The sequence below is a fragment of the Rhynchophorus ferrugineus genome, unplaced genomic scaffold (genome assembly GCF_030347505.1).
Source record: "Rhynchophorus ferrugineus isolate W39M unplaced genomic scaffold, kcgeb_rfMv2 rfM11, whole genome shotgun sequence".
Taxonomy (NCBI): Eukaryota; Metazoa; Arthropoda; class Insecta; order Coleoptera; family Curculionidae; genus Rhynchophorus; species Rhynchophorus ferrugineus.
The window spans coordinates 6,750,873-6,776,677 of record NW_027472590.1 but is presented as its reverse complement, the minus strand read 5'-3'; the positions used below and the strand labels follow the sequence as shown (position 1 = coordinate 6,776,677).

Genomic DNA, 25,805 nt, shown 5'->3' with positions numbered 1-25,805 from the left:
ATATTTTTTCTGCATCCCTATAATACACTATCGTTTTGGTCATCTTGTTATCGTGATTTAATTAAATACCAAATATTCGTTTTTGTTTTTAGTTAATTGACTTATCTTCTGTAAATGGTAAAGTTTCGAATTTAAATAAATCAAGCTTAATTAATAACCCAAACAGTTACGAAGGATATTTACGAGTAAAGTACCGGGAAAACTGAAAAACACACTACAGAAACAAATATACGGCGGACTCGCAGCGGCATCGAAAATAAAACTTGCCTCACATAACCTTAAATTATGCATACTTAACCCGACGCAAGCTGTTCCAAAACTTCTATAAATTTTAAATTATACAAATACAGTTAAGAGGAGCGGCGGCGGGGACGGTGAGGTGGGGCTCGGAGGGGCTGGTTGAAGGGCAACTTTCAAAATAAATTCCGAACTTTGAACGGAAATTACTGTTTTTCGCCGTTTTAAAATTATTATCCAAGTTTCAAGTACAATCCTCGCAACGACCGACTGAAGTCAATTTTGATTAATCTTCGATGGAGGTCGTGGAAAACTCGGTTCAGATATCCTTGGGTTGGGCCGTGTTGACTCTATCTCGTTATTTTGATTATCTTGTAGTGTAGCTATCTTTTTTTTATAGATTACAGTGAAGTGAGCAAGATGTTCGCTATTGAGCGTGTCCCCACTTAACTATTTTTTTAAAACTAATTACATTTTACATTAGATATGCTTATTACAATCTTAATTTACAATTAATTTATTACTACTGTTCTGTTGTACTTGCATTAATAGACAGCCAAGGCGTACATGGTATTAATACATCTGTAAGTATTTTCGAAATTAATATGAAACTAAATTACTTAAGCTAAAGTTAAGAATACATTTAAATACTTTACAAGTTCATGTGATTTGGTTTGTTTCAATCTTCTGATTTCCTGCATGTTGTCTAGCAGCTGTGCGATCACTAGTTGGTTTGATGTTCTAGCTCAACCTCCATAGGTACAAATGCTAATACATAGGCTTTATGCTCGACTGATAAACCAATCCCTTAGGTTTTTGTCATTTTGTCGCACTGTAAAATTAACATGGACAGATTTGGAGCTATTAAGCTGTATTTTCCATTCTCTAGTCTATTTGTAAATCTAGTTGACCGCTACTTGTACTTTTTCTACAGCAATAGACAGAGATGTATCTTTTGTCATGATAAAGGTGTATTCGGCAAATGTTCCAAGTACTCTTTCTTTTGTGGTGTTCCCAAAATACTACCTTGGGAAACTGCAGCCGAAATACGTGTATGTGTTGAGAATACCCCTTCATGTGAGACTAAATTTTCTTTCGAAAAGATATGATTCCAGCAACTAACAGTAATTCGGCGGTAGCAGTTTGCTCAATCTGTGGATTAATCTCAAATATTATACCTGGTCAAAAGCTTGTGAGACGTCCAGGAATTTTGCAGTATTTCTTTTCTTCTAATGTTTTTTCAACAACCGCTGTTACTCTGTGCATTTGGTCGATTGTTCAATGGCGACGTGGTATTTCTATAAAGGGTTTAATACGTTTTAATAGCAGTTTCTCAAATGGTTTTGATATCGCAGGTAGTAGCGTGATGAGTATGTAATATCCGATTCTTCAAGTTTCTTGAGTATAATTAATCGAGCAACCTTAAAATATTCCGCAACATGCTTCAGTCCCAAATGGACATTGAATATGTATGTCAATAACTCAGGTGAAATATCACCAATTCCAGGAGCCTCTTGGGATTAATGTTGCTGTAATTTTTTGTGGCAACTTCCACTGCATAAATAGGATATACAGTTAACGTCAGTCTGATAAACAGAATTTGTATCTATTGATTCTATATCATTCGCTTGGAATAGCTTTTGGATTTAGCTTTTCCACTGTTGCTTCGAACGCGTTCTTTTTGATCTTTTTTAATAGGCGGTAGTCTAATAATTGATCTTTTAAATCTCCGAGTTGCTTTCCATACCGAGTTATCTCTGTGTGTGATTTTTCTCTTGATGGGGTTGACTTGACGCTCAATTAAATTTTGAGTTTGCTGCCGAAGATCGTCTATTCTTTTAAGTCATAGTCTTACGTTATAGGAATTTACTTTTAACTATCTTCTGTAAGACTCCCCATAAGGATTCAATGATGTCAAGGCCTGGTGATTTTGCTAGGCGGGGTAGATGTTTCAAGATACATCTAATGAACTAAAATATATATCTAATGAATCAACTCGCAAACTGGTGAACTGTTATCCTGATATTTTAATGTATATAGATCATTTTTGTGTTAATGTAATTAATTGTTGGTAATATTTACACTGCTCTAATTATTTTACTAGGTTTTAACTAGTGTTTTGAACTATCGACTGAAGTCAACTATCGACTGTTTAGTAATTAACTACATTTTACTATCGACTGTTTCAGTCGCTATTTTTGATTCTACTAATTTTACTACTTTTTATATAATAGGTAATATTTCGATTGTTCTCTCGATTTTTGTTAAAAAATATTTCCGTTCAATAATGAATAAAGCATTTACTTTATTTAATGAAGCTCTAGTAGTTATTGTGCGATGATTTTTAATTATGTCATGAATTAGTTTTTTTCTATGATTAGGTATATGTTTAATTTTTATTCAGTATTTATTATTATTGGACATCTTTAGTTTTTAGGCTTTGTTTAAGTTATTGTCTATATTTATTATAGTATATTATTCGAAAATAGCAATTAACATATTAAATTACGATAAAACATTTTTGGTGGGGTGTTAGTCTATTTCATTTTCAGAAAATTTTCAATTCTTTTTACAGATTCACAGAACATTCAAATATAAAAGTAATTCTAGTTCGTTTAAAATCAAATTTTTAAGTGTCTGACATCACGAATTAAACAAAACAATCGAACCGTGTATTTGACTGAAAATAGTAATTACTATTTTTTTTTTTGATTATCCAGTGTTTCGACTGTTTTCAATCGATAGTTCCTAGCGCTAGTTTTAACACATTTTAATGGATAGTGTTGATTTTTTGTTTTATGTTATTTTGATTCTTATAATTTATATATGTTTCAATTAATTTTGAGTTTCTTGGCGGTACATTTACAATGTCATCTGTCTGTGTTAGCTGAAAAAATATACTGGATTTTATTAACTTTAATAGGCACTTTTTACTAGATACTTCATATTCGGACGTAACAGTTTCCTTGTGGTTTGGTGGAATTGTGGAATTTGTAATATACATCTGGAAATTATTTTTCTCAGTTGAAGTGGTCATAAGTAGTTTCAAGTAATCTGCAATGTTTTCGATTTTTTTTTTACAGCCATAACACAATTTAAAGTAGCCTCTTTGTTATTAATTTTTTCAAATACAATTTGTTAAATAAAAATAATTTAATAGATAGACATGAAACTTTTATAAGGAAGCAGATATAATTTTTGATTAAGCCATTAAGATGACAAAAGCATGGAAACTTTAGAGAATAAAAAATGACGAATAGGGCGCAACCAGATGTCAAATATAGTATTTAATCAATCAAAATCAGTGCAAAAATAAATATTTTCTTGAATATATTATCGGTATCAACGTTAGCTTCGTGTTTTGTGTCAGATTTGCGAAAACGGACGTGGAAAAAATACAAATGCGACACGAAAATCATATTTTATTCCCGCACAAAGAGAACCGACGTCCCTCCCGACCCCACCAGCATTCGGAATCTTTGGCAAATAGGCTGATCTGATATGCACGCCTAGCACACGAGTTCAATATTATACATAAAAGCACCTTTTAGGGAATCCCTAGGCCGCCCACCCAGCTTTCCCCGACCGACGCCCAAATCGAAATCCGTGTAAACTTTGAATCCATCTCGAGCAAGTATAATATCGAATAATTAGAATTTCAACATGGTCCTTTCACGGGACATTTACTCGGTATATATCACGAAAAAGTTCATCTCCTACGCTATTTTATATCTGGGGTGAATGGTGATCGGATAAGCCGTTGATATTTTAAGGGATCGTCTGTCATTTGTTCGATATTGGATGAATAAGGTTTTGGAATAAATATTAAGAAATTAATTCATTCGTATACATAGAAGGAAATAAATTATATTATAAAAGAACTGAGCAAAGTAAGATCATTATTATCGTTGCTGAACTAGTAAAATAACAGGTCAATTGAAAAGTTCTCGGCCTACCATAGTAAAACACATTTTTTTGGCAAAATTAGTTTTTTTTATTCAGCATAATTCCCTTCAAGGGTGATACACTGATTATAGCGACCCTCCAACTTTTCGATACCATTTTTGTGGTACGATTTGTCATTTGCTTCAAAATAGGCCTCAGTTTCACGATCACCTCTTCATTCGGCGAAAATTTCTTCCCAGCGAGCATTCTTTTGAGATCTGAGAACAGGAAATAGTCAAAATGTAGATGCCCCAAAATACAGATGCTATAACCTTGCCAGCCGACTTTTGCGCTTTCCCACGCTTTGGAGCGGGTTCATCGTGTGCAGTCCATTCGGATGACTGTAGATTGGACTTCAGAGTGAAATGATGGAGCCATATTTCACTATCTATGTCACATATTCATGAAAAAACTCGAGTTTATTTTGCTTGATCATCTTCACACACTGCTCCGAATCATCATCACTTTGCATAGAGCTTTCTCATACCCAAATATTCATGAATGCTCTGATGTACACGTTCAGTTGATATCTTTAGAGTGTCTGCTATTTCATTCAATTTCAATTTACGATCATTCAAAATCATTTTGTGGATTTTTTAAAATGTTTTCGTGTGTAACAACCTCTCTTGGGCGTCCACTGCGTTCACCGTCTTCGGTACTCACAACGTCTAAACTTAGCATACCAATACTTGATGGTTGATTTTCCTGGGACATTGTCCAGAAATTCCGCATCAAGCCAAGTTTTTACTTAAACTGTATTGTTTCCCTTACCAATATTTTATCAACACGCGAAATTTTTTTTATCCATTTTTCCACAATAACAAAAGTTGCTTCACTCAAAATGCTATAATTCACAAACTAATGATCCGACCGCTGTCAATTTTATACACGCATCTTTTAAGGGTTAGGGCTAACCAAAATAATGGATATAAGTCTAATAAAATATGGACTTAAGTCTAGTAGCGCCATCTATGTATCAGGGCCGTATTTTTATTTATTTTTCAATTAAGTTAATTATTAGTTTCCGCAATACTACTGCAAAGTTGAATATTCCACATGCAAAATCGACTATTCCGAGGTAAAAAAGGAAGGCGAACTAAAAATCAGGATATTTCCATTTACTACATCATCGAATAACTCGCCAATAAAAGAGCAACAAGATAGGTTCGGATAAATTTGCGTCCTCGTTATCTCTATCGGAACAAAGCCGCTCCGGCTCTCGCAGTCACAGTTCTTATGATGGCTGGATTTATATATTCGCATCACATGCCGCATGAATTGTTGACGTTTAATTTAGGAAACCCTTTGCCGCTTATGCTTGCGATGCAGATGGTCGTTGCACGCTGTGTCTGTCTGCGCGATATACGTTTGCTCGGTGACAGCTAAAAGATTATTGTTGCTTTGTCATCGGCGTCGACATATAGTTCACGCGATAATATAACTTTTCTGTAAAGAGCTTGTTCGTTTTGTCAGGGAAATTACGAATGACTCGCGTGTCTTTTGCCAGGAAATGGGAGTGAACGGCTTTGGTAACCTTCTCGTTTGGTACTTTTAATTAAACTGTTAAGATAAATATATATTTTTGTGTATTTCGTCATAATTTTGTTTCATTTATGTCATAATGTTTTAAATAGCGACAACGAAATATTTAGAAGTTCTGTATTAATTGTAGTGACGTCGAACTGAGTAAAATATCTATTGTTTTCATAATTCGCTCCCAATTTGTAGAGTTAATCATGTTTCTTACATAATACAATTCAAACTCAAAAATAAATCAGTCAAAAATCAATATAATTACCTGAAATAATTCTTAGTTGAGAATATTCGATATAGAATAAATGAAAAACACTGATTTAGTCTAATTATGTCAAGAAGTATAATTAAATAGTAAATATACTTCTGTTGCAGATTAGCTTCGAAAAACAAGAAGGCAGATCCGAATATAACAACTGATCGAAATACGGTTATTTTTTTATTATATGATCAAAAAGTCATGAATCAATTCACTAAAATGTACTTATTGGAATTTGTAAAATCAATGGGAGTAGACATAGCAAAATCTATGCTATATATATATATATATATATATATATATATATATATATATATATATATATATATATACTAAAAAAATAATAAGATTGTATCCAGGTAAAGTAAAATATGAAAGACAAAACTGAAACTGAAAAAAAATGAAGCTTCACAGAGTGTGTTAAGACTAAAAACACAAGATGCTTTAAATGGAACAAGGTACTAAGATTAAACTAACAGTGAGTATTTTACAATATTCATAAGAATATTATTAGTAAGAAATACAACAATAAATTCAGAGAATAAAACAATAGCGAAAAATGAAAAAAGTGCCGTGGGAAAAACTGAATAAAAAAAAACCGAAAAATCTGAGAATATGAACCCAAACTCAAAAAGGTTCACTCTTGGTTTGAGGAGCATTAAACATCTTCCTGGACCAGCATAATCGCCCGTCCTCAACATAATTGAACCATAATATGGAGCTTTAGAGCAGAGGGTGAGAAGTATATTTCCATCTCTAATATCCTTAAAGGAATTGGCGGATATTTTGGTACAAGAACGGAATAACATAGCTTTGGAAACTACACAGACATTATTCCACACAAGGGCATCAGGATCACCATAAAATCGTCCAGCATTTGGTAGATTTCGTCGATAATACACAGAGCTTATGGTTAAATTGATAATTGAGCTTATGGTTGATTAAATATAGGCCCATTAAAGAAATGCGAAACAAAGTTGTTTTATAAAGAATTAGAAGTAAAATCAATGATCAATATATCGAACAAGTGATTCGTTTAATTACACCTGGCCGCTTTATTACACTATCGAGTGGTGGCGACTGACTCCGGCAGCGCGAGGGGTCGGGCGGTCCAGTAGGCGGTGGCCTCGGTCCAGTGACAAAGTTAATGCATATCGCGCGACCGATTGATTAAAAAGGACGCCAACTCGAACGGTATCGACGTTTTGCGAAATTTGCCTCGGCGGGTATCGCTCGTATATCCGATAGGCGAGTATTTCGAACTATCCTGCGGCCTCCACACACCATTAAATCGAACTGCCGCTACCAAAAACGCGTTATTAAGTTAGCAGGGATGGCGGAGATTGATGTTTTTGAAAAGTCTGTACTGTACCGGGTGTTGAATTGGGGTTTAATAATCTTACTCTAATATTACATATGTTTTAGTGCGGATATTATCGACAAGAAATCAAATCTGACCGTATTATTTTGGTAAAGCCGTCATACTGAATTTGGAAGTTTTATTTTCTTTATGAAAAGTGTTTTTTGTCGGTCAACCATTACACAGAACATTTTCTCAGTCGGGAACAGACGTTGCTAAGTTTGAATATGCAATGTTATGATTGCATATTCATTTGATACATTACTAGCGACCCGCCCCGGCTTCGCACGGGTGCAATGCTGATACTAAATTAAATACACTACAGAAAAAATATGAACGTTGTATATAAAAACATAGCGGCCCGCTCCGACTTTGCACGGGCATAAAATATATATGCCTATGTCACTCAATGAAAACATGATTAAAATCGATCCAGTATTTTTGGTTCATTCATTACTGCCCTTGGCCTGCACGCATTAAATTTGGAGTAAAACAATTCCTCTTCCCCTATACTTACTATGAAGATTTCCTGCTATCTTTGGAATATCTAAATTCATACAATTTTTATTACATTACACATTTTTAAACGCAAATTTTAAATTTGTAATATCTCCGAAAATATTTGTTTAATTTACATGCTGTAAGGAACCATATTGATCTATATGAATTGCACACTGTATTTAAGGTACTTAATTCGATAAGGATTAATGCCGTATTGCTTAAAATAGCTTCGTAAATAAGCCATTTTCTCACGTAAAAAGTAAACAATAAAAATGGTTAATGTGGGTTATCCCTAAAAGATAAACATATACCATCGCGGACTTTTTTGTAGACCTTTTTATGGTGTACAATACTGTAGTACATTAATTTGATCTAACTCGTAGGGTTAGGCAGCGTTTTTGCTAATTGCTAAATAAGCCTAAAAAAATAGGTTAATTTACGACATCACGTTAGAAACCTCTAAAATTAGCAATGTTGCCTTAGTATATTATGCATGTATTATACATATAAACCTTCCTCTTGAATCACTCTATCTATTGAAAAACAACCGCATCAAAATCCGTTGCGTAGTTTTAAAGATTTATATATATATTTATATATTATATATTATATATATATATATATATATATATATATATATATATATATATGTATATGTTCATAGCAAAATTGTTGCAAACATTATTATTTGCTATTAAATAGTTTCAGTTGAGATTGTGTGGAGAAACGTTAAGACGTCAATGATTATTTTACAAGTAGAACATTTATCGTTATAGTTTTGCTTTCCTTGGAATAAAGCATCCAAAGTACATACCTCTATATGGAATTATACCAAAAAGCGACAAAATAAACGAGTTCGTGGTCTTCAAATTTCAAATGACTCTTAGAAACTTGACACAAGAGGTCAGCAAGTATATTATTTAAGTTTGTTAAGTATATTTATAATATTATACATATATTTCTACACAAAGCAATTAAATAATATCGGCATATAACAATAATAAACGGCAAGACAGCCAACAAAAGTAATCGAAGAACTACTTGGCTCACCTGATATGATTTTTTAGTTTATTTTCAATAAATAGAGACAGGCTGTTTTGATTTTATCGGGTCTATAAAGGAAAACTGGCTTGAGGAATTGAGGACTATAACATAATTAGTTTATGAAAAATATGTGGAGGATTGCGTCAAGCTTTTAAGGTTTTGCGTGCGTTATCTAATTCCACATATACGGAATGGTCTTATACGGAATGCGTATCACCAGAAAAATGTCGGTCATCTGAAAAAAAATTCTCTTAACGTTAAAATATTGCTGCTACACCGTTTACGCGCCAGTAATTATCGATTCTATGCAAATCAAGTGAAATTCCGTTCCATTTTTATCTGAATGGGTTGCTTTTTAATCAGGGAATTTCATTATATCTCCCCACCGAAATCATTAACCCATTTTTTTTGTATTCGAATTCATCGGGCAACAAAATTGACATTTTCCTGCTGGGCAATTTTTGTACGTCCCCAGCACCGTATTTGATCTTGAACGGTTTTTGAAAAACCCTTCCCCCGGTCGTCTCTCCTAGGTTACTACACGTTAATTAATTACCGAGGCATAATTAATTAAATATCTTTAATAAAGGACCGTATCTGTTGATGTTTCCGTAGGAAAATGACGGAATATCGATGGAAATTATGAACAAGTAACGTGTAATGATGAGGTTTTCTCATGTACAATTATAATTAGACTCCATTCAGTTTACGAGACAAGAGGGAAAAATTATCAATTACTTAATGAAACCCAATCGTGAATGGAAACATGGACGGCGAGTTAACTACTTCGTTTCATATTAAATAATCGGTATGATGAACCTCTCTAAATTGACCGCTGAATGTTAATAAAGATGCTTGTCAAACAAGTCATGTCATAGACGGTATAATAAGATAATTTATTTCTTTATTTCAATTATTTTATTACAATATGATTTGCTATTTTGACGGTGATACGATCTAAATACATAGAAACATTCTAAAATAAATAAATAAATAACCGTCGTGGGCGGCGCAGAGGTAAGGGCGACAGGGCGGTCCACATACTGTAACGATAGTCGCGGGTTTGAATGCTGCAGGGGTATAGTCCTAAATTAATGTTGTGATTGTTTAATATTTGTGATTGTACTAGGCAAGAGTGCATAATCCGAATGACCCCAGGCGCGCGGGGTAACCAGGCTGGGTAAGATCGGATATCTTCTGGGATGGTCTCTAAATTGGTTATTGGCCAGTCGGAAGGCCGTGGTTCGGAACCCACGTTAAAGAGTAGATCTAGTTCAGGTAAACCCGTGTTGGTACAAAAGAGACTTTAAAATATTAAATAAAAAATAAATGAATTAATAAAATTGGGTATACATAAAACTTAAAATGAAGCTCTTCCCAATTGGGACATAGATATCTTTCAGTTTCGGATCTATTAGGAAGCACCAATCAGCAGCCAGTTTACCAATTTTATTTGTACATCTCTCTTTTCCAACAAAATAGCAGGGGAAAAGAAGTGTTCTTAATTGTTCACAAATGGGGAACGGTCTTTGATGAGACATCTGTGTTAGTTCATTACATCTGCCATTCTAGAGTTTTTTACGATGTAGTGATTAAATAATACAAGGCATGGATAGGCTTGTCCAAAAGTCCCACTATAGCTTCTGAATTCACCAATCATTGCCAGTTTCATTTATCATTAACGTGATATAAAATATTAGCTCTTATCTGCATAACATAAATACAACATATTTTAGCTTTTAGTAATATAAGTTTTTTACAAGGTCAGCACTATTGTTAATTTTTGTTAAGCATAAAATAGAGAGAGTTTTATTAAGGGTTTCTAATAATAAAAATATATAGATATATCGTTAACGTAATAGTCTATAAACAATTAAGAAATTTTTAGGTGACCTTTTAACATCCTAAAAAATCTTCATTTGAAATAATGACATTTTTTCTATTTCAAATTAAGAGAAAATTATTATGCAGACATTCTTTGATACCTTTCTCTATTCGTATAATTAGATTTTAAATTAATTAGAACAACGATGTTCCGTATAGCGTGTTCTTATAATGACAAAGAAGTAGGAACAATATAGAAGACGTACTTTTATATAATGATTATTCTGGAGATAATATTTTTCAGTTTTCGAAGAATGTTTTATATATTTCTTGATTATAAAAAATGTTGTAGAAAGAAAAAAAATAAATTTCTGTTGGATTTGATATGAAGGTAAGGACTATGATAAAATATCTTGGTGGATTTTGTTTATTATTTCAGTTTTGCTTATTATTTCAGCCCTCCTTTTATATATTAAACATTTTAGGTACGTTTAACATTCATAATTGCTTTGTTTTATGCTGGTTTTGCGTATGTTTGTGTTTATCGATGGTTATATCGTGAACAGTACCCGAAATATCACCATCTGTATATTTAGGAAGGACGTGATGTTCAATACGATATCTTCGTTATACCGTTTATGAACTGAAGAATATTAAGCTTTATTTTGATGCATATTACGAACGATTTTCGATGATTAATGTTTCTGGGAAAAATGTTGACGGTTTAACATCAATATACGTATATATGTATGCAACAAAGCGACGATAAGACCGTCTAACTCCTAAGCGGATTAGAATAAATGCATCATTAATCCAAATAAACAGAAACCCAGCGGCGGAAATGAAATTGTTCATATTCGCGTACCGTGGCACAGTCGTTCTAATTTATGCGACACCATGGCATTGTAAAGAACATTTTCGGCATGACTGAGCACGGATTGCCAGCCGAAACGCGATTTTATAAATCCAGACGTAAACCAATTTAAATTTAACATTTTGCGCAATGATAATTAGCCCATTACGAGCATATTTAATGGAGTATAACCATCGTATACGGCGACTGTAACGACGCTAATTTGATGTTTTATTTTCAGTTTGTAATTTTGTGGTCGAGTCAATTAATACCAGATTAATACGGTTGTATCGCAGTTTTGTAATAGCTTTCAGCATTGCTGTTTGGTTTAACTGGTCAATTGAAAAGTCCCCGGCCTGAAACATAGATGGCGCTACTAGAATTAAATCCAATGTTTTTAGTTAGCCCTAACCCTCAAAAGAAGCGTGTATAAATTTGACAGATGTCGGATCACTAGTTTGTTAATTATAGCATTTTGAGTGAAGCAACTTTTATTATTGTGAAAAAAAATGGATAAAAAGGAATTTCGCGTGTTGGTAAAATATTGCTTTTTCAAGGGAAAAATACAGTTGAAACAAAAACTTGGCTTGATGCCGAGTTTCCAGACACTGCTCAAAGTCAACCATCAAGGATCTGTATGCTAAGTTTAGACGTCGTGAAATGAGCACCGAAGACGGTGAACGCAGTGGACGCCCAAAAGAGGTTGTTACCGACGAAAACATTAAAAAAATCCACAAAATGATTTTGAATGACCGTAAATTGAAATTGAATGAAATAGCAGACACTCTAGAGATATCAACTGAACATGTATATCATATCATTCACGAATATTTAGGTAGGAGAAGGCCCTATGCAAAGTGGGTGCGGCGCGAATACACTTTTGACCAAAAACAACGACGAGTTGATGATGTTGAGTTGACGAGCAGTGTTTGAAGATGATCAAGCATAATAAACCGGAGTTATGTGACAATGGATAAAACATGGCTTCATCATTTCATTCAGAAGTCCAATCGACAGTCATCCGAGTAGACTGCATACCGATAAACCCGCTCCAAAGCGTGGGAAAACGCAATAGTCGGTTGGCAAGGTTGTGGCGTCGGTATTTTCGGATGCGCATGGAATTTTCATTGACTACCTTGAAAAAGGAAGGACCTATTGCATAGCGTTATTAGACCGTTTTAAGAACGGAATCGCCAAAAAAACGGCCGCATTTGAAGAAAAAGAAAGTGCTGCTTCACCAAGACAATGCACCGTGTCGCAACTCAGTGAAAACGATGGCAAGCATCCATGAGTTGGGCTTCGAATTGCTTCCTCATCTACTCTATTCTCCAGATCTGGCCCTCAGCGACTATTTCCTGTTGTCAGATCTCAAAAGAATGCTCGCTGAGAAAACATTTTCGTCGAATGAAGAGGTTATCGCCGAAACTGAGGCCTGTTTTGAAGCAAAGGATAAATCGTACTACAAAAATGGCATCGAAAAGTTGGATGGTCGCTATAATCAGTGTATCACCCTTGAAGGGAATTATGTTGAATAAAAAAACTAATTTTGCCAAAAAATATGTTTTATTATGGTAGGACGGGGACTTTTCAATTGACCTGTTATTATAAATGTCGCGTGTTTTCTTCGTTATATTCTTCTCGTCTCTTCGTGTAATTTATCACTAGAAATCTTACCAGTGAGTTATCATAAACCGCCGTGTTATGATCACCAATATAGATTCATAACCAGCAAATAATTTTTACGAATATTGAGGATACCTAAAATTTAGAAAGAAAAACTTCAATATGGTATCTAATTTTTACCATATCTCCGCAACATAACTTTAGCATACCACACACTTTTCATTAGTACTCTTAATAAAAATTAATGTATAGCTCTTTTCTTTCTTGTAGGATTAAAGACGGATAGTCGGTGTAATCGTGCATAACATTACAAACCGATCTTACTTAACATACTTGTATATTCTGCGTAAGATCCTGCCACCCGAACTACGCGACGAAACTATAGCACAGCTAGATAAACAAATAACTGATCAATATTTTTAATTGTTATTTCAGTAATTTTTTTTCTGCTTTTTACAATTTCAACCGGTCTCTTCGGCAGAGTTTCATATAGATTTTTCCACTCATCTTGGATAACAGTTTTTAGTTGTTCAACGTTGTTAACTTGTCTATCTATCAGCAACGTTTTTTTATTAATCTTTTAGAACTTCTACAATCGGCCCGTGGGCAATAAATATTATAATATTACTTCAGTAGTTATACTATATAACTGTTATACTGTATTGGCATGTAAAAGATCGCTTCAGTAAGTGATCTGCTTTACAAACTTATTTCTTAATCTTATTCTAGATACTATTACAACTTATTCTAAAGTTTATTATATCTCATTCTATATGTCTGTTAATCGGTTCGTATGATAGTTTACATTTGAGCCTACGCACTTCACTGTCATCGCGCACATTAAACTGTTTGGCGAGTACATTGGGATGCACTAACAGTCTTTCAGAGTACTTTGCACTAACACTTCGAATCACACTTGTTATGGGTTCTAAGGGGATATCCCGCTGAATTAGTTTGTTGGAGATGTAATATGGGGCATCGACGATGACTGATTAGATTTGCTAGTAGTACCGTACAGTTCAATACCATAGGTCCAAATGGGCCTAAGTATATTCTAAGACTTATACAGCAAAATCTTGTTATCTAAGGATAATATAGATTTACGCCCTATCAGCCAATATGTTTGATTTATTTCAAGTCCAAGTTGCTTTCTGTTTTGTCACAGTTCTTCCATGTTAAACGTCGATCAAAATGCATTTCCAGATATCTAACGTTGTCTACTTGCGGTAGTTTATAATTATTTATTTTTACTGAGGGACTTCTACAAAGAGTGAATGTCACATGGGTAGATGTTGTCTCATTTGTTCTGATGCCCCATGTTTTCAACCACAATTCGACTCCGTTAAGACGAAGTTGGAGGCTTCTTGTGGCTGATATCGGATCCTTGTATCAACAAAGTTAAATTGTATATTAATTATTATCGATATTTTTGATGGACTATTCGCGGTAGGTGTTGGTTATCAATTCTTTATCAATCTTTACTGAAGCTGTTAGAAATTAAAAAAGTAAACTATATAAATAAAACATGTGAGGCCTTGTGTATATTTTAAAATACATCCAATATAAATTATATTGCTATATATTTGTCATATATATTTATAGGCATCCTTACATGATTTCTTTTGTCTATTTTTATGATTTCATTTTTTAAGATATATAGCAAATGTATAAACTGGGACTGGGTATATATAAATGGCTATAAATAGCAGCTAATGCATATTGGGAATAAATGATGTAAGTTTATACTAATATTTCGGTATATATTTTTAAAATTTGAAGTTTCATATTTCGTTTAATACTAGATAATATGAGAAGTGCACAGTAACATTTATAAAATCCAGGTTTTATAAAACTACACAAATAGAATTACAGTTTTATATCTTTAAAAGGGTATTTAAAATATATATCAGATGTCAATCAAATAAATTGTTTAATCTCAATTAAATTTAATGTGACTGTATGTTAGGTGCTTGCGAGTATTCCGATCATTTTAATTTCACTATAAAAAAGCATTTACTTATATTTTATTATTTTCTACAAATTTTTTCTCATCTTGATAACATTGCAATACCGTCTGGAAAGAACCATGTTGATTTTTTACAGCACTTTAACTTTACTACTTCGGGTTCGGTACCGACTTCAAAGTAGTCAGTTGGTAGTAGTTAAAATAATATTGTAAATAGATAAGTAGGTTTAGGTAGATATTGAGCGGAATTGTGTGTATATAGTAGAATATAAAATATATGTAGCAGATGATTAGTTTTATTTAGTTATTACAACGATTATTATGTACATAACAGGTCAGTTGGAAAGTCCCCGGTCTACCATAGTAAAACACATTTTTTTGGCAAAATTAGGTTTTTTTATTCAACATAATTCCCTTCAAGGGTGATACACTGATCATAGCGACCCTCCAACTTTTCGATACCATTTTTGGAGTACGATCGCCAGTTCCAGCGATCACCTCTTCATTCTACGAAAATTTCTTCTCAGCGAGCATTGTTTTCAGATATGAGAACAGAAAATAGTCGCTGGGGGCCAGATCTGGAGAATACCGTGGATGAGGAAGCAATTCGAAGCTCAATTAATGGATTTTTGCCGTTGTTTTCACTGATTTGTGACACCGTGCATTGTCTTGGTGAAGCAGCACTTTCTTTTTCTTCAAATGCGGACATTTTCGACAACTTCGTCCTTCAAGCGGTCCAGTCAAGCTATGTAGTGGTCGCTGTTGATGGTCCTTCCTTTTTTAAGGTAGTCAATGAAAAATATTCTATGCGTATTCCAAAATACAGATGTCATAAACTTGTCAGCTGTCTGTTGCGTTTTCCTACGCTTTGGGGCGGGTTCATCGTGTGCAATCCACTCGGATAACTGTCAATAGAGTTTGCAGTGAAATGATGGAGCCATATTTCATCTATTGTCACTTATCGACGCAAAAACTCGGGTTTATTATGCCTGATCATCTTCAAACACTGCTCCGAATCATCAACTCGTCGTTGTTTTTGGTCAAAAGTGAGCACGCGCGGCACCCACTTTGAACAGAGCTTTCTCATACCCAAATATTCGTTAATGATATGATGTACACATTCAGTTGATACCTTTAAAGTGTCTATTTCATTCAATTTCAATTTACAGTCATTCAAACTCGGCATTAAACTCAATTCAATCTCAAAAATCAATATTTTATCAACACGCGAAATTCCTTTTTATCCATCTTTTTCACAATAACAAAAGTTGCTTCACTCAAAAAGCTATAATTCACAAACTAATGATCCGGCAGCTGGCAAATTTATACAAGCATCTGTCGAGGGTTAGGGCTAACTCAAAAACATATGGATTTAATCCTAGTAGCGCCATCTATGTGTCAGGCCGGGGACTTTTCATTTGTCCGGTTATTTTATTTTAAAATATTTCTTTTTTGTTAAAAATCTAAGTATGATTGTTTTAATTTTAATTAATTAATTTAATTTTTAGTGAGTTTATTATGTTCCTGAAGTTGGTTCAGTTTTTTTGTTAGATAAATAGATCTGGTCATAATCTATGAAGTTAATTAATAATTAATAATTCCCAGTAAACTAAACTAAATTCCTAATAAACGGTTGCATTTATTTTAAATAAATATCAATTATTTTGTTTATTTGCATGACAGTAAACATGTTATTTTACCAGTATATATTCAGTATGGTAGCAGGTAGGGGAAACGAATGAATTTTTATGGCTTTTCATCGTGTACATATTTGTCCATATTCATCGGTTCGATCGGCGGACGTGTTCGGGGCACGTCAGCCGTCGCAAAAACGCTTCCCCAACAGACTGACTTTTAATATCAGCGAAAGGCTCACTTGCAGAGTAAACAGTGAACGTTACAGATTGGTTACACGGGCGCCATCAATCTTCGTTACTGGCAACGCGGCGCGTTGCAGAGTCTCCTCCACGTAAGGTGAGATGACCAATGGTGATTGATGACGCGCAGATACGGGATCATCCGCCCTATTTCGGGCCTGTTCCGTTTTTAATTCGTTCGTTCGTCTTTTTTTTTCAACGTACGTCAGAGCGGGGGACCGACGGTGAAGGGTGAACTCGACTATTTTTAAATTGGATTTTTTCCAATCAATTAAATATTTTCGCCGGTCATTTTAATTAAATTTGATCATTATTCTGCTTGATTTTGTGGAAACGGCGGTGTCATTGTGGTGGCGTTGTCAGATATCGGCTAAAATTTCGTGTTTTTTTTTGTTGGTAATTTGGTGGATGAATTTATTTAAACCAAATATAATCCCTTATTACTGATGATGATGAGTGCTTTGATTCGTCACATGATTCCTTTGAAAGAACCTAAAATCCGATGAGATGGTCTAACGTGTGTGCAGAAGGGTGTAGTTTAATGTTGCCCTTGTTGTCATGGAAGACAAAATCTTTCCAAATGTTAAACTCGGTTCATTTTCAGGAAGAGGTGATTGAAGAGTTGTGGATTAACTGTTAGACCAATCATTTATTCGTGATCTATTAGACTTCTTCTTTAACTTATGCGATAAGGTCATGCTTCTCGGGCTTCTCTTTGTAGTCAAATTGGTGTAAATTATTTGAAACACTGTTGGGGAGTTAGGTATCCATTTTCGAACCCAAACAAGCTTCCAACCGTAGCATCAATATCGATCTATAACCGTCAGCAAAGAATGTCCGGTGATTATGAGGATGAGTCGTTGGAATCTGTATGATTGAGTTGATTTATTTCCCAGGCATCTTATATTATTTAAGAGGCTATCTGTGCCATAAAAAATTCCAATGATCTGTGTGCCTTTTTAAAGGTAATTGCATATTCTACGAATCTTGTTTTTTGCCATTAAGGAATCACAAACAGCGTCAGTTATTATGTTATGTGCTCAGTTGAATTACAGTAAATCGCTTGTGAAATTCGTTGATTCTTTTGGGTTCAGTTGTAACATCTGACAATATAGCAGTGATTACATCATGCAACATGCAACTTTAAGTATTTTGTCTTCATTTCAAAACTTATGTAGTAGTATTATGCAAATATCACCTATATTTTGAAACTTTTGATTTTGTCTGTTTTGTCTGTATAGAAAAGGTGGTTAATAGATGAACTTGTGGTTAATATATATATATATATATATATATATATATATATATATATATATATATATATATATATATATATATATTTCAGGGTAAAATATGAGGTTGCCTATTCGGAATTGAAATTAATGAAAGCGCAACGTAAGTTTTGTATGATGATGATATTCCGAAGGTGCAACAGTACAATAGTTATTTTTGTTCACGATAGTGCCATAAAGTCTACAGGTAAAGACCACGAGGAAGCAGCAATGAAATTGCAAACATTAGTAGACAAAATTAACAATTTGGTCGAACAATGGAGAATCCACGCCAATTTTTCATGTGAAAGAGATCAACACATCCATGTCAAAATGAATGAAAGTGTCATATAAAAAAGGAAAAAAAATATTATTCAGTTCTTTGAATTTAGAAGAATGAATTGGCTATAGGGATGTTTTAGTTCCATAGGACATATGGGCATTCAGATATGAGGTTACGCCAAGAAGAACACCATTGCAAAATCCAAAGTGTTTTTCGTTTCAAACATTTAGGCGAAATTATTCACGAAATTTGAGTGGAAATAATCGCTGATATGATTCACTGTCAAACAATGGCTATAGCTTTTAGAATTACAAAAAACATCTGTTGTGAAAAATGTATCTCTAACTATACAAAACTGAGACATTGCAACGCCGTAATCAAGCGGGAGTGCCTTTACTTCAGTAAAGGTTCCCGTAGCTCTTATTCTAAACATAAAGAATGACATTGCCGAAATTCAAAGAAAGAAAGAAAAATTATTAGAAAAAATTTAGCCCCAAAACACCCCGAAGAATGACCATACAGACTAAGGACAAATAAAGAAGTGGTAAAGCTTAGCAATATATATTCCGATTTAAAAAACGCAGGCTAAAGTTTTATGAGTATGTTAAAACAACCCGAGCAGCGCCAAGCAGATTGACCGAACATGTGGTGGAATTCTATGAAGCTCGCAGTAAGACCAAGGTTGAAATAATGAAATGCGTCGCTTTTTAATGAGGAACTAAAAGGAGCAAAAATAACACAACAAAACTTACAGAATAGAATGGTTTTTAGACGGAAGGTTTGCGACTAGTAAGAAAACCTGAAATCAAGTGGTCAGATGAACGAAAAAGAGCCTATTTTGAGAGAATGAAAGCAATATGGGCCGAAAGAAGAGCAAAAATACTGAAAAGGCCCAAAGTTACATCAAAATCAGTGCACCGCCATGATGCAAATGTGTTATATTAAATTATTATTTCTGCGTTCTATATATATATATATATATATATATATATATATATATATATATATATATATATATATATATATATCTTAGCAGCAGCAAGCTTTATCAGTTTATAAAATGCAGCTTTATTAACAGTTGGTATATTATATCTTCCTATCTACTGTCCATATGGTACTTATGATTATGGTTTTCACAATGTCTCTCCGAGAATTATATATATATATATATATATATATATATATATATATATATATATATATATATATATATAAATGGTTCAATAAAAAAAATCGTGCTTTCAATTTTGTTGCTTTCGCCGTGGCGTGTCGACCGTGTCGAAAAAAACGTGATAATTTCGGAGGCCCGGGGTTTTTTCGCCGTACCCGAGAATAATGGATCTTTTTTTTTGGGGGGGTTACATAATTTTCCCGTCATCCGACAGCTTATTTCCGAAACGAACGCCGACCGAATCGCCGAAAAATATTAAAGAATTTTAATCTGCTCTCTCCATTGTACAAGTTGACGTCAATTGGTGGAAGGCCCGTCCCGATTCCTCCCGCGTTGACGTGTCAGGATTTCATCCTTTTGTACGATATAAATGTTTGCGAAAATATTCGGTCAGAATATGGTTTTTTTCCTCTCTACCTCTCTTGTTCTGTCGTCGAATTACTCGAAAACGAAAATTGCCGATGTTTTTCGTATATATTTTAATATGAAAAAAAAGATAATAACACTCCATTTTTCTCTTTTAAGCTGTATTTTTCTGGTATCATCTTGGATACCAGGAAACTAATTTTGTGGTTTTGTTCTTTCGTTATATTTCGTTTATTTTCTTTGTTTCTTTCTAGCAGATGTGGTGCGGGGATGTAGTGTATAATCTATCCAAAATAAGTGAACTCCCGTAATCTCAATTTGTGATGTCAAAACGTCCAGGTTTAACTTTGACATTTTACGCATTTTAGTTTATTTTAGCTCCGATATATAACAACACTCTAATATTAATAAAATAACAAAACAAACATTTTATAATATATTATTTATTTTAGCATTATGTACATCTATTGCATATATTCTCGAAGGACTTAAACTAAAGTTAATACGTTAAACGGTCATAATAATTTGTAGGTTAGAGTTATTTTACTATATTTACATTAAACACTTTTCAAATGACCTATGATATGCCTTGGAGGCTTAATCCACCTAATTAATAGTTATACATCTAAGTAATTTAATTTATTTCCATTAATTCTGGAACATAGTTACCTTTTTATGTTTCGTTTTTGTTTCCTTCGTTGCTGTGTTTATCTTATTATTTTATTTCTTATTTTTATATATTATTTCTCATTAGTTTCTTCTGTTGGTACCTGTGTAAATCTTTTTTGGTAAATTTAGATGTAATCCTACATTCTTCCTAATGCCTAAAACAGTTAATATAAATTCTCTCTGGGTACAATTTTACCAAATGCTGATATATATTTTGAACAATTAGATAAATATCTATGGAGACACACATTTCACACTATGCAATACCATTTTATAGTTATCCTATATTAATTTTATATGTGTTGATTGTTAATATTTTTATATCAATGTAGATTCATAATATAGCTAGAGCAATAAGACCATACCTGTTTTTGGTTCCAAATTATTTAGAAATAGATTTTTGACAACCATGGTTTCAGTTGATTTACGGACTTCATAAAAGTTTTTGAACTTACTACTTTTTTAGCTTACGGAAAAGTTTTCTCCGTAGATCTATATCAATTTTCAATAAGGACGACTTTGGCCTTTTTCATACTTTTTTCCCCTTAAAGTTCAATTCAGAGATTGAAACGGTTAATTATGATACAATTAATTAGATTGTTATTGATTCATGATATTGGATCCCTGCTTCTTGATCAGAACTGCTTCCTTTTCTGGCTTTATATTTACACTCTTACAGGTCACATCACTCTTATAATAATATTTCTCTTTATGTTTAGTTGTTTATTACGTGTATGTGTTAAACCTGATAGAGTATTTTTTTCTATCTTTAATTTCTAACATTACCTTAATATTGTTTTTAAAAGATAAAACTATAACGATTTCTTAAATTTTGAAATATACATTTTGCAAATGTTTGTAAGAACAAAAATTTTTTATACCAAAAATGGCAATTATATTATCGATATATGTGAAAAATTCATATTATTTGGAGACTTGTTACGTATTATATAAGATAGAATTTGAATTACAGAAATACGAATAATAGGAAATACGTCTTATATGACTGGTATTACTATGAGAAGTACTATGAGAAGCAAGTTTAATATGTCTTGAGATAAAAACGCTTTTCTTAAGAACCATACGTTGATGAAAATCTGAGAAATACCATTATCTGACTAAAAACTATTTCCCCTATGTAAATACGGTGGCTATAGAATCATACAAGTTCGATTTAGGAAAGAATAGGTCGTGAAAGGTCAACGTTGTGTAGGAAACAGCATTATTAATAGAAATCAAGAATTGTCGTCCCGTAGTTCTAAGTTTTTGAGACAATAAACTTAATATACACAATGCATCAAATATACGTGTTTTTGTATATTACCAAATATATTATTCGAATACTCTACCGCATCTGAAGATATATAGTTGATCTTTACTGTTTATTTCGACTAATTGTCAACAAAAGAGGATTAGGAAAGAACTCCAAATAACTCACTTAATTATAATGTCGACGCACCTTTGACTTTCTTTTAACATCCTTTTTATGCCCCGCTAAAAATAACGAGTTCCGTTGGCTCACGTCTCCCGTTTATTTGCTGATGAACATTTAGCATAAGGTAATTAACATAAGTCGTAAACACTGAAAAAAATTACCCGGCATCAGAAATAATTCCTAAGAACAAATGCGAATTTAATTTGCCTCAAGACCGAGAGGTATTATGTCTCCTCATTTTATATACTTTTTTTCGGGTGATTATTCGAAGAATTTCCTGGGTCGAGACTGAAGGAAACAATAGGATAAATCGTTTCGAGTTTTAGTAACAATGGTGGCACCGTAACGTTCCTCCAGGTAACGTTCTAGGTACAAGGGATTCGGTCGGGCTATTGAAGACGTCCAACAAAGGAAGTTTCTGTTGTTTCTTGTTTTTTCCCTCGTTCTTTAGGATAATACTGTTTTATAACGAATATATATTGAGTCGGTTATTTTGAAAGTTAATTCTATATTTAGAATCAGAGTGTATCAAGTGTAAGTTTTGAGGGTTTTTTTTAACTCTTATGTCATTTTAAGAACTATCCATCTCTAGCCATAACTTTTTCAAATCATTTTGACAGGATATAGATTCTACGTCTCCAGTTGTTTTATATTTAACATGTATAGTTTTGAAGCACCTTCAACTCTTCGGCTTTGAGCTTTTAGGTTGTTACTATTTCTGAAGCTGAAGTTTATACCAATCTGTGCATATTGTTTATTTTAAGAACCAAAAAATAAATAAACCAGCGTAGTTTAAGTCTTTAGGAAAGGCAATTTCGTTACAGAGTTGCAAGTTTCAGTTGTATTCATAACATGACTTCATAATTGTTATTAATTGAACCAATACACTTTTATTTGCTTTCCCAATATAAAAATGTTGAAAAAACGACTTATTCAAGGGGATTTACAATTTTTACAATGCTCGTTTTTTCGCTTTTTAGAAAGTATTACAGTTATTATACTTTTTTTACGAAACTTTGAACTAAAAATAATTTGTTTTTTGTTGTATGAGTTGCTTAAATTGGTTATTAAATATGTTAATTGTCATTAGTTAATTTTAATTAGTCTTAAGTGTAAGAAAAATCCGACTTTTTGGTTACGAATTCACGATTTTCAAGAGAGTCAGATATATTAGTACCAAAACATAGTGCCCAAAAGGCATTACTGTCTCTCTAAGAGTATTTTATTTTATTTGTTTCAATGTAGTTTTACAAATTACAGTACTCACGGTACTAGCTTTGATGCATTGGTGCGCTTGATATGTTGAAGTAGAACGATGTCGCCGATCAAGAATCTTTGAAAAGGCAATGTTAGAATATTAGACTAGTTGTCGACTATCTACTTGTCGATTGCACTTGATGTATTTGAGTTGAATATTTAAAGAAAGTGGTTGCAGGATGATGAAATTTTTAAAAGTAATATCCTCTCACAATTGAATGTCTCGAATATACTTATAAATGAAATTATCTTCCAAGCGCTTTCGAAGTTGACAACGAAAAGCTACTAGTTTAATACATTAACGAATCCCTTAAAATTAATTCACTATTAACTTATTAAACAAAAAACAAAGTTTGAAAACTGACTGAACATTGTTATTTTAGCCATTATACAAACGTATTTATACCACTATGAACTTTCAAAAGTCGTGTCAAAACAATAGGTTTATGAATGATTATCCATTTATCAGTAAAGGCTTCAATAACATCCCTTCATCAATGGACCCAATGTTCTCACACTTAGTTAATCTCGTTCTGTTTATATCGTAACCAAATAATAATTTTTGATAGAACATCGAAAATGTCTACATCATCATGCTAAAGCAAACTTTTATAATGATAGGGTGATCTTATACAGTTTGTTATAGTTGAGATTTTCGTAACACATGATTCGTATCGTGAATTATAACGACTTGATATAAATTTAAGAAAAGTTCTTATTCGTGTCGTAATGTAAGTTTTCTTGATATAGTTTTGTTTTGTCGGTTTCCAATTACCGTTATATCAGTTTAGAGATTCTCGGTAGTTTTTCATGTTGTTTTTGCGCGTTTAAAGTTTTTCCTATCGTGTCTACTTTATTTTAGTTTGAAGAACACATAATAAAGGTTGAATCAAGACTTTGTAATTAATTTGATTGCAATTATTTAAATAATTGACCTAATATTAGGTGTGCAAATAATTACCTTGCGTGTAACAGAAAGAGGCATCATTCAAAATACTCAAATTTTAAAATTACATGTTCTGATGGTTGACTTATGGGCCTGATTGAGGAGGACTACTTCTTAGGAAGAAGCCTAAAATTGCCTTATCAAAGGACGAGTAGAATTAACGAGGGATAATACTCTGAATATAATACATTTTTACTAGTTTTTCTGAATAAAGTTTCAGGCCTACAAAGGACAATAACAATATCACGTGTGCATTTACTTGCATATTGAAACAATAACATCCTTTGCGAAGTATGTTTTTTATACGCGAATATGACCCATTCCGAACGTGTTTTGATAGCTGAAAACGGTTTTCTTCACCGTAAACATACCACCTCACGGCGCCAGGGTCTTTTTTCTTTCTGAAAAGGGTCCAAACGGAAATGGAAAACCAAATTAACATATTTTTGACACGAAAATCGAATCTTTCCGGGATCCGGGAGGGCGTGAGAGCATGCCTAAATGGGAATCATTTGTCCTCTTCCAAATTTAAATAAAACCCGTAAAATTGGGGGATACGCATGGTACTTCCGTCGGTAATCGATAATTTAAATGCAATAGGACGAACTTTAAGCCGTCCTCCAAGGACCGTATCGAATCTATCGGTTTTAATGGAAAATATTAATAGGTTTTATTATGTATCAAGGTAAGAATGGGTAAAAATATTGATAGATGCTTGTATGTATTTTGATTATCCATATGTATTGGTGGAAATGTGAGGAATCAGTGTAATCAACTGTTAGGATTATTCAGTATATGCAGGTTGTAAAATGGGAGATATTACCTCTCAGGTCCCTTAGGTTACAGTGCAGTTCGTAGTTTTTAATCAGGACATACAACCATTTTACAAAAATGTAAATCTTCCTAAGAAATAAATACTAATTTGTTTTTTTTTTCAGGTATGTATTCCTCGACGCCTGTTTTGATGGAGGTGTCAGCATTCAGTGAAAACATCAAAATTGGTAAAACAAAAACATCATTTGTTGTAAATGTTACATACACAAAATAAAAAACACGGATATGAAATATTTTATTTAAATATTAGTGAACATTTGTATAAGACATTTTCAAAATGCATAAAAAAACCTATATGTTATTTGACAACTAATATTTTATTCTCTAATTATACATTGTTATAGCTTTAAAATGTTATGACACAATACAGTAAATTTATCTCCTATAAGTACTGATATTAAAAACAACATTTCTCTAAAGTATGTATGAAAATACAAGGTTTAAATATACTGAAGTGAATAACATATTTGAATTTTGATTTCTAAACCTTCTATTGATTTCTACTAGAATCCGTACAGAACAACAAACACTTAATTACTATTTTTCTTATT

At 33.0% G+C, this 25,805-nt stretch overlaps 2 protein-coding genes across 4 annotated transcripts in view; both read left to right on the top strand.

Annotated features, from left to right (window-relative positions):
• LOC143204732 (neurobeachin) overlaps window positions 1-25,491 on the top strand; it is a 161,964-nt gene extending 136,473 nt beyond the window's left edge. The window contains exon 2 of the mRNA XM_076417486.1: window positions 25,359-25,491. Coding sequence (XP_076273601.1) covers window positions 25,359-25,385 — 27 coding nt within the window. The 3' untranslated portion in view covers window positions 25,386-25,491. The remainder of the gene's footprint in view (window positions 1-25,358) is intronic.
• The window catches only part of LOC143204719 (neurobeachin), a 520,160-nt gene that overhangs the window by 26,381 nt on the left and 467,974 nt on the right, over window positions 1-25,805 (top strand). The gene's annotated exons all lie outside the window — the stretch shown is intronic.